The sequence below is a fragment of the Numida meleagris genome, chromosome Z (genome assembly GCF_002078875.1).
Source record: "Numida meleagris isolate 19003 breed g44 Domestic line chromosome Z, NumMel1.0, whole genome shotgun sequence".
Classification (NCBI taxonomy): domain Eukaryota; kingdom Metazoa; phylum Chordata; class Aves; order Galliformes; family Numididae; genus Numida; species Numida meleagris.
Genome location: NC_034438.1, coordinates 47,557,887 through 47,573,449, shown reverse-complemented (window position 1 = coordinate 47,573,449; position 15,563 = coordinate 47,557,887). Strand labels below are relative to the sequence as shown.

General features: G+C 38.3%; 1 protein-coding gene across 6 annotated transcripts in view; it reads left to right on the top strand.

The window, feature by feature from the left end:
- FER (FER tyrosine kinase) overlaps positions 1 to 15,563 on the top strand; it is a 185,913-nt gene that overhangs the window by 88,682 nt on the left and 81,668 nt on the right. For 5 of the 6 annotated variants that reach the window (XM_021379739.1, XM_021379734.1, XM_021379735.1 and 2 more), the window contains 2 exons: positions 9,724 to 9,927; positions 13,209 to 13,331. In XM_021379739.1, coding sequence (XP_021235414.1) covers positions 9,724 to 9,927; positions 13,209 to 13,331 — 327 coding nt within the window. The remainder of the gene's footprint in view (positions 1 to 9,723; positions 9,928 to 13,208; positions 13,332 to 15,563) is intronic. The other variant, XM_021379740.1, reaches the window with a different exon arrangement.

Sequence of the window (15,563 nt, the reverse complement as noted above, 5' to 3'; positions counted from 1 at the left end):
CATTTCTCCAACAATTATATTCCCCTATGTATATCTATTTACTTCTACAATAACTAAGGTACTATTGAAATTATTAGGTTTTATAACTCTTGTTTCAATCACCACTGAAAATAGTTATTGAATATCTCTTATAGCTGGCTTTTGTTCAGGTTCCTCAATGTATGGAGGAACTTTCTTGATGCTTGGATATGAAAAAAAATTCATGAAAAGAAGTGAGAAAAAAAAAGCTGCTTTCCTAGTACTTCTAGTACTTCTGTTTTGTTGTTGTTGTTGTTGTTGTTTTTAATCGTGTGGAAGCTTGCAAGACAAGATGAAATACTTGAGCACATACTAAAGGAGGTGTCAGATTTTGGTTGAAAACCTTCCTTCTGGAAGTTTGGCTGAGAGTTCCTGAAGAGGAATGGGGACCCTACCTTCTTACTGCTTTCCCTCCTCAACCCTCCCTCTATACTTCTCCCCACCTCCCCCAGTAAAATAAAGTTACAATTTGAGCAGAATTTTGAAAACTACTTTCCAATTGTGATCTTGTCACCTGAAACTTTAGCTCAAAATAATATTTGAAGAACATTTTAGAACGAACAGGCTTTCTATGTTATTGAGTAATTTCAAGGTTGCATCCACTAACCCATTAAAGGATCTACTAAACTCCCTTTTAGCTGACAATGTTTAATGAGTGTATATATATATGCATACATATAGAATTGGATTGTCTGAGACAGAAAGTCAAATCTGAGTAACAAGTACGCTCTTCACTACCTATTAAAGGAGTTCGAAGTCAGACTACATTAAACAAATCAGGTTTGCTTTTCGCATGTTATGATTTATCAATTTCTGTTGTATTGGGAAAGCTAATCATGGATATACAAATTAAATTTGTTTTGCATAATACTATTTAACTCTTAATGTGGTTAACAATTCATCATTTTCATGCTGACAATTCCATAACTATGTTGACTGCTAAAAGGTGTAAATTGTAAACTGGCGTGTACGGCTATCATAAAACTGTACAAACTGGTTAAGGAAAGTGTGTATTATAATGATAAAGTGCATAAAATCAATTAGAGAAATACAAACAAAAAAGTACGTTAACTGCCTGTTTTCATGTATATTTAAAGCTTTTTGAAACTTCAGAAGTAAAACCGTATTTTGGTTTAAATGCAGTGATATTCAAAAAACTCTGTCACATATTTGGTTGGTTACCTGAAGTTGAATATTATGTTTAATTGAAGAAAAGTAAGGATTTTTTTGTGTCTTCTGAGCAAAGCTGTGGAGAAGCCTAAAATTTCCTCAAGCAGTCAGGAGATAAACTGCTATTTATGTGTTGGCACTTGAATGATTGACAGGCTCTGAGAATGGAAAGGTAGAGGATAGAAATAATACAGGAAAAAATATAGTTTTGAAGAGAATACAGTAAAATTATTTAATCAAATGATGAGAGGGAACACGAGAGAAGAGCCAAATTTTCTGCACCAGTAAGGCTCTGCTATATATTAACAGAATGAAGAGTCTGAATGTCTTATAGTAGTATAATAATTAGTATAATAAACACCAGCTTCTACCCATCTGATTAAATGAGTCTATTTTTTATCAGTGAAGGATTTCATCTTGGCACAGATGGCTGTTTCTGTTTATAGGATAACTGTACATGTTGTTTCTCTTCAAATAATTTTTACATTTCTTAGATTTAATAATGATGATCGTAGAGAGAACATCACTTTGTACAAACTGCGAGTGATAGTTTTATTATAATTACTTTTATCTTAGAATTTTCAGGTCTGTACATTTTTACTTGTATAGGACTTTTTTGATAGAATACTTAGAATTTTTCATTTCTTTGGCGGAGTATGTGTTGACTTCATATGATATATTGGTTTATAGGTCTGAACTTGATTCACTTAGTCCGCTGGCAGAACATTCTACTGGGAAGTGTCTCAAAAAATCAACATAACTGTATTGCTTTATTTCCTAATCTCTGTCTGTGTCTCTTTTACACTTTGAGATAAAAAAAAAATGCAGGTAAAATCTTGGTCTCTGTAAGGGTGGAAAATAAGGAAAAACACAAAGACTAAGCTTAGAATGTATGTGAAAATAATATTTCAAATAAGCTATTCATTTAATAAAATGTTCCCATTATTATTGTCTTTACATTGGCAAAGTAATTACAGAAATAGTCTCTCTTTTTCTGAAGTTAGAAATAATACAGTACTCTTTCTTTAATATTTCTTTTGAATAAGAACAGCAGCTGGGGACTGATTGATTTTTACTGTTGGAGAAAAACTGCTATTTCAATGGATTGTTAATTATATTGCTCTTTAAACTTACTAAGAAAAAAGATGAGATCTGTACACTAATTTTGAGTGGGTAGATTTCCTGCCCTCCCCCCCCATCTTCTTTAAAGACTAAACTTTCTTGTATTTGAACTATTTAATCCTAACTACAAAAAAGCCATATAAACATTAGCAGTAACAGGTAGATTTATGTCCTGTTGTCCTCGTGTCCTCATGGGGGACTTCAGCTTCCCTGATACATGCTGGGAATACAACACGGCACAGAAGAAGCAGTCTAGGAGGGTTCTAGAGTGTATGGAAGATAACTTCCTTCTGCAGCTGGTGAGAGAACCTACCAGGAGAGGTACCCTGCTAGACCTGTTGTTTACAAACAGGGAAGGTCTGGTGGGAGATTGTCTACGAAAACGTAATAAGGCTAAGGCTTCCCTTCCGTTCGCACCTCAGCGTGCGGGGCATACGGGACGCACACACAGTGTGTAACACCGAAATGCCAATTTAATGCTGCGCAGCAAGGCTATTTATACCCGTACAAGCGACCTCCCCGGATACTCGTGACCCTAGACTCCTCCCCTGGTGCATGCAGGCACTGCCCATTTCATCCCACAACTCCCCCCTCTTTAACAGCCCCTTTAATATGTTCCTCTTTTGGTTCCCAGTTTCCCCAACTATTCCTACAAGGCCTAAGCGCGTCTTACATATATATACTAGGCAGGGGAGGTCCTATCACGTCACATCCCACACGCTCGGTTACCGCCTACTACATTTTTCTCCTCCCATGCCTGGAAAAGCCTTGCCCCGTTACAGCGCGATCGCAAAAACCCCCTATAACCTATCCCCCAACTAACTTATCTACTGCTTAAGCTCTAATGTTTGCACATTATACGAGTGCGTACTTCATCATTAACTACCTAAGACTTATCACAAGCGTTCGCGTAGCCTATGGTATTCCATGCGCCGATCAAAGGCTTGCTCCATCATTCTTTGTAAGCACTGCTGCAAACATCCTATCAAGCATGGTAAGCAAAATGCAATGCAGATAAACACTACGAGCACTATACTACTTTAAGTATCTGGGTGACCCATGGCCCAAGTCCGCCAAACAGGTTCTTCAGCCAATTGCCGAACGGATCATGGTCAACCGTTATCTTCTGCGTATGTTCTCTCATCCACATCAGCTTCTGGTGTATAGACTCGCTGTGATCAGATAGATTGAAACAACACATGCCTTCCACATCCTGACATCCGTGGCCTTGAGCCAGTAGGAGGAAGTCTATGGCGGCTCTGTTTTGCAACACTGCGTGTTTGACGTTGTCCACATCCATGAGCAGCTCACTCAATACCTCTGTAGTGGCGTTTGCCTGCTTGACTGACCAACAGGCCAATCACTCGATCTCCCGCAAGGCATGCGCTGCAGCGACACCAGGCGCTAGGGCTGAAGCAAAGATACGTGCCGTGATACTCCATAACTTAACATCATCACTGCAATCCTCTTGGAGCGTATGCACACTACGCCGGTTTCTGCTGTGAGTAAGGTTCCTCGACAGTTGCATCCAGGCTCGGTGGCTTAGAGCCAGCATTGTCAGCTTGCCCAAGTAGCAGGGCCCTCCTACCGGGTTCCTAGGGATACCTTGCCATGCACGGTCACCACAGATCAAGAAAATACCCGGGGGCAACATTTTTGCAGTGTCGTTATTCCAAAACAAGTCATCACCCCCCATCCTTATACCATATTGTGGCCACCTATTGGTGCAACCCCCGTACGTGGCACTATGATTTCACCCACCGAACGAGATATTCCAAATCTGCTCGTGCCACATTCCACCCTCGCTCTCACATTGCCTTTTCCTTTTGCTCCATCGGCCGTGGCTGTCTCAGTGTCATCAGGCGTTCCCGATAACACTTGACGTGCCATGGCATCGAGATGCCGTTCGTCTTTCACTTTCTGTATCACGCTTCTCACCGTCCCCAGCACAGGGATAAGTCCCAGTGCCTCCTTATTTCCTGCACTTGCCCCTTCCCATAACTCCTGACCCGTCTTCTCTAAAACCACTTTCTGTAGACAGTCTGTCGGGGACTCCGCACACTGCTTGCGCAGCATCCACTGAAGGAGTGTGAGGCACTCCTTCTTATGTAGTGTTATCCCTACTTCCTTGGCCAAGGATTTCAGCATACTCACCACCTCCTGCACGCCGAGCCCCATCACGGCTCCGGCTTCTCGGCGCCTCGCTCGCGCCTGGCGCCTTGCTCGCGCCCAAAATCACGTCGGGGTCACCAGATGTTGTCTACGACAACGTAATAAGGCTAAGGCTTCCCTTCCGTCCGCACCTCAGCGTGCGGGGCATACGGGACACACACACAGTGTGTAACACCGAAATGCCAATTTAATGCTGCGCAACAAGGCTATTTATACCCGTACAAGCGACCGCCCCGGATACTCGTGACCCTAGACCCCTCCCCTGGTGCACGCAGGCACTGCCCATTTCATCCCACAGGAGATGTGGAAGTTGGGGGCTGCCTTGGACAGAGCGACCATGAAATGGAGTTCTCAATTCTTGGTGGAACGAGGAGAGGGGATAGCAAAGCGGCTACCTTGGACTTTCGGAGGGCAGACTTTGAATTGTTCAGGAGGCTGCCAGGGAGGGTCCCTTGGGATTCGGTCCTGGAGGGTAAAGGGATCCAGGAAGGCTGGTTGCTCCTCAAGAAGGAAGTCCTGAAGGCGCAGGAACAGGCTGTCCCCTGAGCCGCAAGATGAGCCGGCAGGGAAGGAGACCGGCGTGGATGAGCAGGGAGCTTTTCCTGAGGCTCCAGGAGAAAAAGAGAATCTACCTCCTGTGGAAGAAGGGACAGGCAACTCGGGGAGAGTACAAAGAGGTTGTCAGGATGTGCAGGGAGAAAATTAGAAAGGCAAAGGCCCAGCTTGAATTAAGCTTGGCTGCTGGGATGAAAGGGAACAAGAAACTCTTTTACAAATATATTAACAGTAAGAGGAGGACCAAGGAGAATCTCCATTCTTTACTAGACGTGGCTGGGAATGTGGCCACTGAGGACAATGAAAAGGCTGAGGTTCTCAATGCCTTTTTTACGTCTGTCTTTAAAAGCCAGACCAATTGTTCTCAGAGCACTCTACTCTCTGACCTGGAAGTCTTGGATGGGGAGCGAAACAAACCCCCCATGATTCAGGAGGAAACAGTCAGAGACCTACTACTCCACCTGGACTGCCACAAGTCCATGGGGCCGGACGAGATCCACCCGAGAGTACTGAGGGAGCTGGCAGAGGAGATAGCCAAGCCGCTTTCCATCATCTGTCGGCATTCCTGGTCAACTGGAGAGGTCCCAGAAGACTGGAGACTTGCCAGCGTGACTCCCATCTACAAGAAGGGTCGTAAGGAGGATCTGGGGAACTACAGGCCTGTCAGCCTGACCTTGGTGCCAGGGAAGGTTATGGAGCAGATTGTCCTGAGGGAGATCACGCAGCATTTGCAGGACAACCGGGGGATCAGGCCCAGCCAGCATGGGTTTGTGAAGGGCAGGTCCTGCTTGACCAACCTGATCTCCTTCTATGATCGAGTGACCCGTCTGGTAGATGAGGGAAAGGCTGTTGATGTGGTCTACCTAGACTTCAGCAAAGCCTTTGACACTGTCTCCCACAGTATTCTCCTGGAGAAACTGGCAGCCCGTGGCTTGGACAAGTACATTCTTTGCTGGGTAAGGAGCTGGCTAGAGAGCTGGGCCCAGAGAGTGGTGGTGAATGGCGTTAAATCCAGCTGGTGACCAGTCACGAGTGGTGTTCCCCAGGGTTCGGTGCTGGGGCCTGTCCTCTTCAATATCTTTATTGATGACCTGGATGAGGGCATTGAGAGCACCCTCAGTAAGTCTGCAGACGACACCAAGCTGGCAGGAAGTGTCGATCTGCCTGGGGGTAGAGAGACCCTACAGAGAGATCTGGACAGGCTGGATCTCTGGGCTGAAGCCAATGGGATGAAGTTCAACAAGACCAAGACCCAGCTCCTGCACTTTGCCCACAACAACCCCAGGCAACGCTACAGGCTTGGGGCAGAGTGGCTGGAAGATTGTGTAGAGGAAACGGACCTGGAGGTATTGGTTGATGCTCAGCTGAGCATGAGCCAGCAGTGTGCCCAGGTGGCCAAGAAGGTCAATGGCATGCTGGCTTGTATCAGAAATAGTGTTGCCGGTAGGAGTAGGGAAGTCATTGTCCCTCTGTACTCAGCCCTGGTGAGGCCGCACCTCAAGTACTGTGTCCAGTTTTGGGCCCCTCACTGCAAGAAAGACATTGAGGCCCTGGAGCGTGTTCAGAGGAGGGCAGCAAAGCTGGTGAGGGGTCTGCAGCACAGGCCTTATGAGGAGCGGCTGAGGGAGCTAGGATTGTTCAGTCTGGAGAAGAGAAGGCTCAGGGGTGACCTTATCGCTCTCTATAACTACCTGAAGGGAGGTTGTAGTGAGCTGGGGGTTGGCCTCTTCTCTCTTGTAACTAGTGACAGGACGAGGGGGAATGGCCTCAAGTTGCGCCAGGGGAGATTTAGGCTGGACATTAGGAAACACTACTTTTCTGAAAGAGTGGTCAGGCACTGGAATGGGCTGCCCAGGGAGGTGGTGGAATCACTGTCCCTGGAGATGTTCAAGAAACATTTAGATATAACATTGAGAGATGTGGTTTAGTGGGGTTATTGGTGGTAGGTGGATGGCTGGACTGGATGATCTTGTAGGTCTTTTCCAACCTAGCTAATTTTATGATTCTAAGATTCTATGAAATTTAATTGAAATCAGTATTAAAATGATGATACATCTTGCACTTGTACTGTTCTTTTTGTGCTTTCAGCTGTGTTTTTTTTTTCCAAGGCCAGGGTGAATATCATATCATGTCAAAAATATGTTTTTAAATAATTTAAATAATATTCAAAACATAAATATTTACCACTTGTTTCTTCGGAGAAAATAGTGTGTTTTACTGTCTTTATAAATACACCCCCCAGCACAAGGTAAAAAATAAAGGCAATGTAAAGTAGGAAACATCAGCAAAGGATACCTTCTGGATTTTTTGTTGTTTCCTTCTAAATAAATAAATATTAGTTTAAATAAATTTGAAGTTAGGAGGAAGGTTGATGTTAATATCATAAGTAGCATCATAGCTAGCATTTGTAAAATGGTTTCGTATTTCTTCAGGAGCTTTTTCTGTGTTTTATTCCGGGATGTGATCATGATTTTCTGTCTAAACAGTGACTCACACCTGACCCCGTTTGAACATAAGCAGGTGTTATTATCTGGTGACTGCCTCTTCTGTAAGCTGTAAAATAAATTACATGTCAGAGGTTTTTTTTTAACCTTCTTTTGTGAAGGGTATGGACTAGTTTATTGACCCTGAGCTGTCCTTTTATCCTTAGAGGCGTTTCCTTTGGAGTAGAAATGTGTTTATGTGGCAGAGGCTTTGTTACTTTGAACTCCTAAATGTTTCTTGATAGCATAGCAAAGATCTGGTTTTTTTTCCCCTCAGCATCTTTGATCCATAAATGTTCAAGTAAGTAACCTCTTAAAACATTTTGAAAGCTTTTTTGTGTGTGTTAGGGATTTCTACTAGAGAATAGGTTAGTGTCATTTAACCATGGGAGACAACTCTAATCTAAGAAGCATTTAACTTTTGATGAAATTGGAATGAGTGTCTTCTTGGCCAAACAATATTCTGGGCTTTTAGTAGTTCTCTCTGCAAATAAATACAGTACCTTGGAGTATGTCTTTTTCTCCTAAAAGCTCTGTTATTTTTCTATGCAAGCTGTTATTTTTTCTTCATAGTCCTTCTTCATTCTGAATCTGTTATAAAGCATAATTGGTAAATGAGTATCCTTATTGTTTCTAGCCACAAGTGTGTTGGTCACTGTTTTGTTTTCGGATCTCACATCTGAAATAATCCCTGATAAAGAGGCAGCCTAGGATGTAGATCCCACTTTTGATGTCTGAGGCCTAGTCAGACTCGTAGATAGGGTCTCCAGTTTTCCATTGAGATCTCAGACTGAATAAACTATACCTTATGAGGTGTTATTTGGAAAGACAGCCAGAAACCCGCATTTGTTATACCAGATACTTTACTATGAAAGTGCTCAAGAATTCATACATTTGGAAGCAAGTAATCAGTAGATTCCCATTTTGTTGTTGATTTTTTTTTCATTCCCTCTCTGAGAATTTCTAATGATTGAGGTTTTTTTTGTTTCTTTGTTTTGGATTTATTTTTCGGTTTGGTAGGTCATCTTGACCTGAATATCCCCTCAAGAAGATGCTAAATTTGTATATGGCCTCCACCCTGTCCAGAGCTATGTCATTTTTTTCTCTTGCATGCACCAGGGGATTGTTTCTGTTCTCTTTGCCCAGCCTGTAAGGGAAAATTAGGATGCCATCCTTACTGAGAGGAAAAAAAACACTTTGTTTCATTGGGGTAGAGAAGCATCCAGAGGTTCATTCAAAATCCTGTGTTTTGCTTCTATCTGCTTGATGGTGCTTAGCTGAGATGTGGGTATTTATTCTGCTATCTCAAATGCAGTTCAGCAGGCTTGCATGGAAGACATCCATATATGATTCAACTCCTGATACAGTGCACAGTATATTGTTTTGTTCAGAGCTTTTCCACTTGACAGTGAGAGTTTGTATGACCTCTGACACTAATGATTTCAAATGACATAAAGCTGAAGTAAGGACTTTTCAGTGTAGTCAGAACAAACAAATCTGAAGAGGTTGTTGAATATAATGTTTTTCTAACTGTTTTCTTAAACAAATCTAAGCTCATTTAAATTAATATATGAAACTGTAGATTAAAACTCATTACCTTATGCTTACAACCAGTGAAAATATTATCTTATAATCATTATGACTTCAGAAACTCAGTGCAGGTTCATGAGCACTATAAACCCTCATGTCTATTCTCTGCTATCATGTAAATGCCAGGAAAGATGTCACTTACAGCTATTAATTGATTTGGTATGGAGCTTTTAAATTATATGAAAACAATTTATACAATTTAAATGCTTTTTAAATTCAGTTTCTTATGTTTTTGTCTCAGAAGTTTCTTTACATAAAGAAATTCTTCATTTTTAATTGTTATTAATAGCATGTCAGAATGTTTAAGAAAGTGAAAAAGAGTCATTGGTCAATATTTGTCAGTATGGCTTAAGAGGAACAGCCAAGTGAAAATTCTTATGTAATTTTATGGACATTTCCATAGGCTTAATGCTTTTTATATAAACAGACTTAATTGTTTAGATAATAGAAAAAAAACCTTGATTAATATCCATCTTGTGTAAGATGGATATTTAATTTTGTTAATAGAAATACATAATTTAGAAATTATTGTTGTTTATCATGCTTTTAATTTAAAAGTAAATTCTAAAAATGTACTGTCACAGTAACATTTTTCTTCAATATCTTTCCCAAGTTCTTTGATGTAATATCAACCTCTGAGAAACCATTGGCAGAACAAGACTGGTATCATGGTGCTATTCCAAGAATAGAAGCCCAGGAGCTGTTAAAACAGCAAGGAGACTTCTTGGTGCGAGAGAGCCACGGGAAACCTGGTGAATATGTCCTTTCTGTGTTTTCAGATGGACAACGGAGACACTTTATCATACAATATGCTGATGTACGTCTCTGCTATAGTACTAAATATTCAATGTTAGGATGTCTATTATTCTAACTAAATGATTTAGTATCTGCATAATGTAATATTACACATGGCTTTAATCTTTATATGAAATCTGTTACAAAAATTTCCATTGGTGCTCAAACCAGCACAAAAGGTCATTCTGGGGAATAAAAGAAAAATATGAATTTATTCTACATCTTTTTATCATATATTGAAAAGCCAAAATACTTCTGTAATTGTTTTGAAATCCAGAACTTGTTACTACTCATTTCTGCATGTACATTTATTTATTTTTAAATCGATTTTTCTATTTAGTACTAATCAGGTTACTTTTAATTCAGACTAACGATTCTACTGAATCTAACTGAAAAATTCAAATAATCTGTGCTGGTTTCTGTGCACTTGAGAATTTACATCTCTGCTGCTCTGGAGATGCTTTAATTCTTTTTAGCCCTGTGAATGCTGTTTTGTTCAGTAGAGCTTGAATGATGGCAAATATTACATAGCACGTAGGACCAGAATGGATCCCCTCATTGTAGTAACTTAGTATCTTAGTCTTAGAATGAGACTGCCATTCTAGAAAGTACGTCAGTATTCACATGCCTTTACCTGGTGTATTTCTCATAATCTTAATCCGTTATGCATTTTTGTAGTTACCTTTTAGAATTCCAAATTAATTCAAAATGCAGCAGTTCTCATATCTGTTCCCATATAATAAATTCTTCTATCTCTTCAAATACAGTATCATTCTTTTGTTTAGGTTCAGTAATGCTGACAAAACATATTTCAGTCTTTCATTATAAAGTCTCCCAAAGTACTGCCAAACTGCATAGAAGAATGCTCATGTTCGGTCTCATAACTAAGTTTGCACTATGGAAGTTTTCCATGTCTAAATCTCCACCTGGGTGATAATGTGCTGGATACTGGTTTATTTCTTTTTAATGACGGGCTGTGATATTTTTAAAACTTTATAAAAAATTGAGGCCTTTTGTTCTATCAGTGATTATGGACACTTACCCAGCTCAATTTTTTATTAATTTTCGTCTGGGATTTTCCTTTTAAAAGTGAACCTTGACACAAACCCAGTGTTATATTTTGATTTTTATAGTCTTCTAGTATTTTGGAGTATCAGAGTGCTAGATGGGAAAATAAGGGCAATAAAATCACATACAGCTAGACGCACAGAATCTTAAAAGATGCTTGGTGCATTCTGACCCTGACCCAGCAGAATTAAATACATGTAATATACTTGGTGTGATTGAAATCATTTTGCGTACATCACTTTAGATTGGGCTTTAAAGTCAGTTAGAGCAGAGAGGTTTTTTCTGTAATTATTACTTTGAGGCCACTCTTATCTGTAAGCTGAAAAATTAAATAATGCTGTCTTTATTCTGATAATTTTATTATTTTTTCTTAGGAATCATCTTTGAAATATAGCAGCAACAGTGCTTAATGGTACATAGCTTGTCACAGTCCAATCATTGTGTCACTGGATCTTTATACTTATGTATTTAACAACAGGGTATTGCATTAATCTGGTTTTGGGATGCTTTTAGGGAAGATTTTGTTGACAATCATGAAAGCTAAAACTTTTTCTAAGGAAATGCAGAACTCCTTAAGCACTCTTATGGGATGAATTTTCTGTTTTTATTGTGAAAAAAGCCTTTTCGCATTAAAAAGGAGTTATAAATTGTGGGACTGTTAGTCATACTACAAGAGGAGATGGATTTGTAGACATTTTGGTAGGCAAGTTGCCAGCGTTTAATCCAAGATTTTAAAATTTTTGTTTACATGGGGAATGAACAAAGGGGAATCAGATTTCTGACTGGTCAAATCACTGGGGGTTTTGGTTTCCATTCACAGTTATTTTTCTGAATTGAGGACTGCAGAATGTATTAGGATACATGCTTGGTTTAAGTGTGATTCTTTACATAACATTCTCTCTTGTTTTATCTCGTTTTGAGTATGAATCTTAATAAGTATATATGTGAGATAAATGAGTTCAATTGTTTAATTTTAAGCATCAGAATTCACTGCTGAAATTTGTTAGTCATTCAAGGATACTTTTTTTTTTCGTTTCTTCTCTTCTGAGGCTATGCTGTTCTGAAAGTATTTGATAGCAATCTTAATGGTCAGGATCCTGTGAAAATATAGAGAATAAAACAACATTCTTTTCCCAGAAGGTTTTACATAGATGGCAGGAGATGGGTATAAGCTTGGGGCTGCGATGAGGAAATAAAAGCAGCACTGGTTCTTATGCTAGGCTGACTCTTAGAACATCAAGGTTCTTGAATCATGAGAACAGAAATAAAAAACGGGTTATTTGAAAGGAGCTGGAATTAGTGTACTGCTCTCTGAGTCAGTATCTGTTTTTACACTTAGCTATAATGTACGATTTAAGGCACAAAGAAGGATGAAATAAAAACTTGTTTACACTTTTCTTACCATCAAAGGTAAAGGCAAAGATAAGCTATGAAGATAATTTTTTCGCTGTTTTAAAGAATGCTATACATCCTAAGACAATGCTACATATCTCTAATAATAAGAGACTTAATTGTTCCAACTGTTAGATTATGTAGCTAAAATGAAGTCAATCGACAAAGATAGAGGAGTGGAGGGGAAAGAATTTTGTCTTGGCCAAACATTCTCTGTTGATTATATGCATGACTTGCGTTTGTTTTTAGCATCCGTACCACTCTAGTCTCCTCTGATAAACAGTAGCTATTAAAGGATGATCCTGGGTCTCCCACTTTGTGCCAGAATCTACTAGTTGTATGAAACATTGTAAGTGCAGTAAGATCTAAGTAAAACAATGTTACTTACATGTTGTCTAGTTCATTTTCAGATGTTTGTTTTAGTTAATTTTCTGTTATTTATAAATAAATATATATTATACAGCATTAAGTGCTTAGGAATTTGGTGTTGTTTTTTCAGGCTTATAGTATTTCACTCTGCCACAGTTTAAGTACCTCAAATAGTCCCACCTTTTGAAATGCAAGAGCTGCCCTTTAAGCTTCAGAGTTTGAGTAAATAATTATTTTATTATTTGACTGCAAATGAGTGATTCAGTAATTTTGCATTTATTAATTTATTGTCTTATCATTCCATGTAATTCAGTAGAAATGCTATTAAATAGATAAGGAAAAAATATAATTTTGTGAAAGTGAACATTTCTTTGTTCTATTACTGTTTAAGGAAGCTTTGTAAAGCTTTTTTGCAGTTTCTTGTTTGAAGTTTTGCTGTTAGATAAACAATTATTTCCTTTTACTTCTGTACAGAATCAGTATCGTTTTGAAGGAACTGGATTTCCCACTATTCCTCAGCTCATAGAACATCATTATACAACAAAGCAAGTTATTACAAAGAAATCAGGTGTTGTTCTGCTGAATCCTGTTGTGAAGGTAATGCATGCATTTCAAGAACTCTTTAACTGAAAAGACAAGGGGGGGTTTGTACTGTTATCTAGAACAAATTCCTATACAGCTTGGAAGATTTTCCATTCTTGCTTATTGTTCTGTGACTTTATTTTCTGAGATTCTTCAGCCTTCTGTGCTCTACGTAACGCATTCATATAAAATAACACTCCATACTGATTCTTACAATAAATCTTTACTATCTTGAATAATAGCATTCAGTCTTAAAAATATCCTTGTACTTTTCCTTTCTCTGCTTTGCATTTCCTTTCAGAATTTTACTGCTGGCCAAGTAATTGCCATAAAGTTGTAATAAAGAATTTCTCTCAAATAAAGTATTGATCTTTAAGTGGTAGAATTGTAACAAAGTTTGGAAAACTTGTGTTAGCTCATGGTTTTACCTCTATTTCATATAAAGTATTGATACAGGCATGGAAACAAGTATTGCCCTGACAACATAATTGCAAATTTGAAATAAAAATCTCCTTTTTAATCATTATCATAGTATAATGGCTTATGCAAGAGGAATGACAAAGGATGGAGCTATTAAACTATACAACTGTTTAAGAAGCTTAAAGAGTATCTGTGCCATTTCCCCGTAGTTTTGAAGTTAGTATCTGCTCAATTGATACTTAATTCACATGTGAACTGTTTTCAACTGAAATCTTGAACTATGAGTAAACCATTTGTTCTTGATTAAAAAAGCAAAACAAAACAAGCAACATCAGACCAGTCTTAAGGATATGTATTGCACCTTCAGTGTTATAAAAATTCTTTAAAGCATAACAATTTCTATTTCAGTTTCCAAATACAAACTCCTATGTCTTTACCTTTAATAATCCAAAGAAATTAAAGCATATTAATTTTCTCAAAATTAATGTGTTTTTTATGCATTTTTGTGCTTACCTATTATACATACTTTCAAAATTTAAAGTATGACAATTTTTAAATACACATTTTTAGATAATGTCACGGTGATTACAAAATTGAGACTCTTCTTGATGTAAAATATTGCTTAAATTCATTGTTGAATCTTTGAGAAAGCTTATGACATTATTTTTGATGTGCAGATACTTATATTTTTTATATAAACTCTTTAAGCTAAAAATAAAAGGCTGCCAAATTCCACATGAAATATTTTTGTTTATAAATTCCTTTTATAAAACTCTGTGTTTTTTTCTGGATTTCTGCAATGTACATACCCTGAGAGCAGCTCTGTTTTTGCAAATGTAAAATAATCGTATAGTATGTTACTACATGCGAAGTAATAAAATAGCTTTTTGTTATTTATTTTATTAAGGTTAAACAGACCTGAAAAATACCATTGTTTTAATTGACTGTTATTGACTTCGGGAGCTTCTGTATTCCCGATATTTTTTTCATCTTACTTTTTTTTTGGATGAAGTTAGGTTTTTATTTATGAATAGTTTTCTGTAAGAACATACAGTGAAAGAATGTTTCTAGTATATACACTGTTGAGGAAATGTGGTCCCAAATATGTTTCCAGATATCCGTTACTGTAATTTACCTCATGCACTTTGAGGTATAAATACAAGTAGAAATAATCTGTGTGCATAGATAACTTAAAGTGCAGACGTTTTAAGTTATTTTCGGAAATGGCATGTGTACTCTGACACCTAGTTGGGATTATTTTCCGTATCAGGTGCTAATATCGGAGTATCTTTGATCTCTTCCTTAAAATTCATTTGACATCTGCAAGGACTGTTTTTCCTGTCTTCTTCTTATAGCTGCAAAGTAGTCTTTGACGTTTCATGCAGTTGTTAATCTTTTTATGCAAATTGCTGTCCCTGTAATAACCTGTTTAGGAAGTGAAAGTTAAATATGACAGGGAACTTCACAGAAAAACAATTACGCCACATAGTTTGTTTCTGCTTTTCTTCCTTCCCACAGTCATTTATCCTCCTTTACCATATTAGCAAAATTAGCGTTCACCTTCTGTGATATTGCCCTTGAAAGGAACACTCTTAATTTTGCTACAGAAGGCCTGTCCTCCTTCCCTTTTCATGCAGACCAAATCAGCCTGCTTGGAATTTTAATGTTATATAATAATAGAATTTAAATAGAAAAACTAATGTCATTAAAATGATATCTGCAAGTGATTTTTTTAAAATGGAAAAGCCTCTTGTTTATATTTATTTATAACCGTTTAGAAAATTGTGCTGTATGTTCTTCAGTGTATTATTGATGAAGTAACCGATT